Below are 7,201 nucleotides of genomic sequence, written 5' to 3' on the forward strand. Positions count from 1 at the left end.
TAAGCTTACAGTTTTATTTTCTAAAAAATTGATTTTAATATGCAGTACTTAATATGCACATTTAACCACATAACTCTTTTAAAAGCACCACCAAGTACTAGTGTTTTCTGTGAAATGGTTTCAAATACTATAAAGTTTCATGTTCCATCTGAGAAATGTTGGATTGATTGCCATATACTGAAGACCTCAGTATACAAATGCTAGTTGGGAGTAGAAACACACTTAAATTTGGTTCTGTATTATGTTTAAAGAAAACTTGAAAGATCAGTCATGTAATGATGCGATACACTGAATATCATGGCTTCCCAACCATAGCAGGGAAATGCAGTTCAATAATGGATGACTACAGTGGAATTCACTGAAGTCTGACTAACATCATCATTTATGAGAACTCTCAGCCTTTATTACTTTTGAGAAGGTAATTTTAAAGTTTTGGGTTATAATTTTGCATACACTGAACCTATTCCATTCTCAAATACATATACAGTAAAACTAAAAAAAGGGGGGGGAGGGGGTCAGCATTGAGAAGATATTGGGGCAGGATCATATCTCTTTCACTATCATTATGATGTTCTGAAGGTAGAATGCCTAAAATCTAGATGTATAATTAAAGCAGGATGGATCAGGTCCAAGACGTTCCACATAGATGATTTTCTGTACTTAATAAACTGCTGGATGCAATTTGTTAATAGAAGTTAGAAGTGTCCATACTGCGTGTGTTTGTGTTTATTATAGTGTTTACAGCTGGCTGGTGAGGGAATCCAAACCCTTGAACCTTGGTGTTACAACACCCTGTCTTAACCAACTGAGCTAACTGGTCAGCCCCATGCATTTTGTTTTTGTGGGCCCTCCTCATCTAGTTTTATAATTAGTTTTAGGTTAGTCTTATAGAATAATATGATAGAAAAACTCAGTAATTACCAATCTTTCAAAGTTTTTACTTACAAAAAAAATCAGATTCCAAATATATTTTTAGAAGGGATATCTTCTTTTTTTTTTTTTTTTGTCTTTTGTCTTTTTCCGTGTCCGGCAACGGATCGCAACCCTCAGTGTTGCCCCCGTACCGGACCGGGGACCGGCAACGGGATCGCAACCCTCGGTGTTGCCCCCGCGCCTCGCTCAGCCAGTGAGCGGGAACTGGTCTGCATGTGGGATCCGAACCCTCGGGCGGGAGTGCCGCCGCGCTTATCCAGTGCGCCACCGGGCCAGCCCTAGAAGGGATATCTTCTAATAGTCTTAATCTTACCTTCTTTATTGGTCTACTCAGGTTTTCTTCAGCATCTCAAATCAATTCTGATATTTTTCCTCAGGAAATAATTCTAGATATTTCAATATTTTTAAATACATATACTGTGTGTGTACATACATTCACAGTATATATACATATATTCACATACACACACTTTATATACATATAAACACTCCCATTACATATACATCGCATAGCAACTTATAATTTTTTAAATCCATAGCTGTCACTTTTGTGACATATAGCTGTAATTGTGTCACTTTTCTTATTTGCATTACTTGATCAAAAGTGCCAAGGTCTTGACTTTTAAAAGAAAACAGCTTTGGCTAAAGTCTACTTTTTTATTGTTTATACCAGTGCTGACAATGGAAGTATGTGAGCCACACAGACAATTATAAAATTTCCATCAGTCACATTTAAAAAACAAAAAATGGTGAAATTAATTTTAATGTATTTTACTTGAACAAATATATCTAAAATATTATTTCAATATGTACTCACTACAAAAAATTGAGATCCTTACCATTCTCTTTTTAGAACTAAGTCTTCAAAATTTTGTGTGTACATGTATTTTACATTTAATGTCATTTTAATCTGGACTAGTCACATTTCAAGTGCTCAATACCTCAATTTTGAGTGCTCAACATGTTGCTAGTGACTACCATATTAGACACTGCAGGTCTAGGTCATTAATTTGCACATTTAGTTGTAGTAATTGCTTTCTTTTACTCATTCTTTAAACATATGAAGTGCCTACTATGGGACAGGTACTGTAATAGATATAGAGAAGTGAACTAGATAAAGTCTGGACCTTCAATCTTAACTTCCTGAATACATTATAGTGTATTTAATATCCCACTGTGTAGAGCTTTGGCAACATCCAGGTTTTGATATGTAGATATATTTTTTAAAATCATTCACTTCAAACTAGTTATAATTTCATGGTTAATTTTATCATTAAGAGAACATTATAGAAAATTTCAAATACATAAACGTGGAAAGAATAGCAAAAACAAATAAAAACCAAGTACCAAAGACTCAGCTTACCATCATTGTGACAAATTTGTCATCCATCCACACTTTTCTTTTGTGTGAGCATATTAAAGGACATTCCAGACATATCGCCTTATGTGTACAAACTACAGAATTTATCTCTAACAAAGACATTTTGTACATAACCACAATGCTATTCTCAGACCTAACAAAAACAGTTTCTTAATATTATTTAATACTATAATATTCCCATTTTCCCAACTGTAAAAATGTCTTTTTTACAAGCTTTTTCAACTCACGATCTAAATAAGAACCACTCTTTCATTGCATTTCATTGATGTCTCAAGTCTCTTTCAATATCTAAGATTTCCAACTCCCTTTTTTCAATGCCATTTTATTGGTTGAGAAACCAGGTCATTCCTCTTGTATAATTATATACATTTTAGGTTTAACTGTTTCTTGATGTCATATAACTTTTCTTCCATTGTCTGAATTTTCTCTAAACTAGTAGTTAGATCTTGAGGCTTAATTAAATTCAGGTTCAGTATTTTTTGCAAGACATGTATATCTCATTGTATCACACTAGGGGGCACATAAAGTTTTACTGTCCTACTTTTTGTGAGGTTAAGATTGATCAGTAAGTTCGGATGTTGTTAGCCTGATCTATTTACTGTAAAGTTCAGGTCAACCTTTCACTTAATGGTCTTAACCTCTACTGGGAGTCATGCCTAGATCCAATATTTTATTATGTGTTCCAAAATCGTTTTTCTAATAGAATTTCCTAATTCTATAATTCTCTCTGCATTAGCTGAATTCTCTAATAAAGAAGAACTTTACTCATCAACTTCTTGTTGCCCTGAAATACAGTTCATACAGGAAATATAGGCTAAATGACTTTTCTTTCCCTTTATTTATCAATTTTCAGAATGAGTTGGTGCCCTGGCAACCTTCATAGGTATACTACACAGTTGGAAGAATAAAGAGATGATAACATGTAAGGTCAAAAGCTTTTCCACATCCACTGAATGAATTTCCTAAAGTTTAACACGGATTGAATGGTGATAAAAAAAAACCTTCTATTAAATTAATTAGTCTTTCCTTTAAATAAAACCTCTTACGCTGTTATCAGCAAGAAGCAAAAGGGATTCTTACATTCAAAAACTTTTCCTTTATATTTCCTAATATTCCTTAACACAAAATTCATAATGGAAGGGTTCTATAATTATTAAGTTACATTATGAATTCGCTGATGGTAAGTAAGGTGTGAATGCTGTCTAAAGGCCTTCTTACATTCCTTACATTTGTATGGTTTCTCACCAGAATGAATTCTCTGATGTTGAATAAGTGATGAATGAAGTCTAAAGGCCTTTCCACATTCCTTACAGTCATAGGGTTTCTCACCAGTATGAATACTCTGATGTTGAGTAAGTTGTGAGAGCAGTCTAAAAGTCTTCTCACATTCCTTGCATTTATAGGGTTTCTCACCAAAATGAATACTCTGATGTTGAGTAAGTTGTGAGAACAGTCTAAAGGCCTTCCCACATTCCTTACATTCATAAGGCTTCTCTCCAATATGAATGCCCTGATGTGAAATGAGTTCTGAATAACGACGAAAGAACTTCTGACATTCTTTACATTCATAAGGTTTCTCGCCAGTATGAATTCTCTGATGAAGAGTTAGATGATAGCCACGACTAAAGGTCTTCCCACATTCCTTACAATCATAGGGCTTCTCACCAGTGTGAATTCTCTCATGGAGAGTAAGTTGTTGCCGCACTCTAAAGGCCTTCCCACATTCCTTACATTCATAGGGTTTTTCACCAGTATGAAGTTTGTGATGTATTCGAAGACCTGTACTACACAGAAAAGCCTGTCCACAATCTTTACACTCATAGCACTTCTCAGCAATGTTAAGTCTCTGATGTCGGGTAAGATGTGCATACTGTCTAAAGGTCTTCCCACATTCCTTACATTCATAGGGTTTCTCGCCAGTATGAATTCTTTGATGGAGATTAAGTTGTCCTCGCACTCTAAAGGCTTTCCCACATTCCTTACATTCATAGGGCTTCTCACCAATATGAATTCTCTGATGTACTCGAAGGTCTGAGCCACAGGTAAAGATCTTTCCACATTTTTTACATTCATAGAGTTTGTCAGAAGTATGAATTCTCTGATGCCGACTAAGGTGGGCACACTGTCTAAAGGCTTTTCCACATTCTTTACATTCATAGGGTTTCTCACCTGTATGAATCCTCTGATGGAAAGTAAGTTGTTGGCGCACTCTAAAAGCCTTCCCGCATTCCCCACATTCATAGGGTTTCTCTCTGTTATTACTTTTCTGACATAGAGTAAGAGATGTGAATTTTCTGTAAGTGGGCATTTTTGCAGAGGTGACTTTTGTCACTTGCCTGAAATATACCTTGTGAGGACCCTCCTGTCCCTCAGACTTTTTATATTCATAATCTCTTCTGTAAAAGGAGTCATCAAGTCCATTGCTTTTAATTCTTTCCATTATTTCCCACTGAGATAAATTCATTTCGTAAATACTCTTTTCTTGAAATAACATTTTAGTTTCATACCTGGATTCCAAATCTGAAAGAGAACAAGATAAACACATGATATTTTCCTATTTTAGACAAAATAAATAAGCAAATAAAAACCCTGTAACAGAAAAAAACAAAAACAAAACAACAAAAAATAAAGCCCAGTTAAAGTACATGGGCAAAAAAACTCTAAAATAATCATGTAATTTGAAAAAAGGCTGAGAGGAATAAAGAAAATAATGAGTTAAGACTAGATTATTTGGATGCAGATCAAAGTTTGAGAATCCCTACTTAAATTTTTTTAATGATTTCTCTTTTCAATTAGAATAAAGTACAAATATTTTATCATGAATAATATGATCTCTGTTTACCATAAGATATCAACTCAAGCCACTGTTCCCCTTGCTCCCCATGTCTCCATGACACTTGCTTCCTTTACGCTCCAAGAACATGTCACAATCTTTCCATTTCTTAGAGGTTTACACTGGCTAATAAATCTCCCAGGATTCCTGACTTGAATTTGCATGGTTGAGTTTCTTTCACCCATCAGGCACCATCTTAAAAATCAGAAAAAATCCTTTATTTTCCATCCCAATCACTTCTTCTTTGCTTCTTAATACTCTTCTCAATTTTGTTGTTATTCATTAATTTCCCCACTTATTATTCTCTTTATTTCCTTACCTTAAACTTCCCCCAAAGCAGAAACAATTTTTCACTCACCACTGAGTAACAAATCCATCATACAGGTTAAGCATCCCTAATCTGAAAATCTGAAATCCAAAATGCTCCAAAATGAAACTTTTTGAGCACCAACATCACATTCAAAGGAAATGCTCATGGGAGTATTCCAGATTTTGGATTTTCAAATTAGGGATGCTCAACTGGTATGTATTCTGCAAAATATTCCAAAATCTGAAAAAATGAGAAATCTGAAACACTTCTGGTCCCAAACATTTCGGATAAAGGATAACCGACATAAGTTAACAATTATTGAATATGTTACCCTGCCTCCAATCTTACATCTTAATACATTCATTAAATAGTCTCTTTTTATCACTTACTACAGAGATGGGAAACCAACACCTTTAAGCTATCTCAGTCAGATATATAAATGGAAAATAGTGATTTCTTTATACTTGATTATACTTCTAGTTGCCTCTCCATTTATACTTGCAGATATCTGCACTGCACCTCAATTACTACTTTGCATAGTCATGAGTGAAGTCTGTCCCCCTTTCACAACCAAGCTAAAGAGAGGCTCTACTTACTTACATTCACTTGAGTTTACATAACTAAACACACCTATGTTGCAAATACTTAACCTGTTTTGTTCCTTCATAACCATCCCCATATCTTCCCTAAATTCCTCATAGCCAAGGTCATTTGGGTACTTCCTAGAGAGTATTTTAGTGAGTTTTCAGGTATAATACCATATTAAAAGGCTAATAATATTCTGAGAAAAGAGATGTTTTTCTCAAACGTGTATTTTCTCAAAATTTCTACAATAAGAGTTTCAATACTTTTTAAAAAGAGAAATAAATTTTTGAAAATCTATAATACAGCAATGCTACTTGTAATATGTCCAAACTGGAAAGAATCCAAGTCTTCATCAATAGAAGAATGGCTAAGTAAATTACAGATATTAATACAACACAATGCTTTATAACCCAGAATGAACAATGCACAACTACACGCAACAACAAGGACCAATCTCACAAGCAGAATGGTGAGTAACAAAGCCACACATAAAATAATACATACTGTATGATTCCATTTTTATAAAGTTTTAAAACAATAAAACTAATCTATAGTGGTGTAAAAAATCAGGATAGTGGTTACCCTTGGTGGGAGGAATCACTGAAAAGAGTCCGGAGGGGGCTTCTGGTATCCTAGAAAAGCTCTATTTCTGAATCTGTGCATTGATTAGATGGGAGCGATCACTTTGTGAAAATTCACTGAGCTACACACTAATAATTTGTGTATTTTTTTGTATGTATATTTATATTTCAATAAGTTTCTTTCTAAAAGCATATGTTAAAAAGATATTAAAAGGCAACAATAATTTAAATAGTGTGGATAAAATGTGAGCAGACATACATAATGAATAGCATAGAAAATACTGCTATGAAATCTGTGTGCTTCTTTCTCTCTCTTTCTCTGTCTCTGTCTCTCCACCAAAGAAAGCAATAGAAAAGTATGGCAATTTTCTAGATTTTTGGGGAGAAAGCCAACTTAGGGCCTAAATAAGAAAAATAAAATATAAATGATATGTATAAAATGACCAAAATTAGCTAAATAACGGAAGTAAATAACTAGGCAGTTATAAAGATATGAAAAATTTTAAGACATAAGATGATAATTTCAAAGGATTAAAAAAAACAGTGGATTAAAAAAAACAGTAATCTAAAAGCGAAGT

General features: G+C 34.0%; 1 protein-coding gene across 1 annotated transcript in view; it reads right to left on the reverse strand.

Annotated features, from left to right (window-relative positions):
• Window positions 1-1,576: 1,576 nt before the first annotated feature.
• The window catches only part of ZFP30 (ZFP30 zinc finger protein), a 14,825-nt gene continuing 9,200 nt past the window's right edge, over window positions 1,577-7,201 (reverse strand). Inside the window, exon 5 of the mRNA XM_008579481.1 lies at window positions 1,577-4,834. Within this exon, the coding sequence (XP_008577703.1) occupies window positions 3,468-4,834 (1,367 nt within the window). The 3' untranslated portion in view covers window positions 1,577-3,467. The remainder of the gene's footprint in view (window positions 4,835-7,201) is intronic.

This window comes from Galeopterus variegatus, unplaced genomic scaffold, assembly GCF_000696425.1.
Source record: "Galeopterus variegatus unplaced genomic scaffold, G_variegatus-3.0.2 Scaffold1894, whole genome shotgun sequence".
In the NCBI taxonomy this organism is placed as follows: domain Eukaryota; kingdom Metazoa; phylum Chordata; class Mammalia; order Dermoptera; family Cynocephalidae; genus Galeopterus; species Galeopterus variegatus.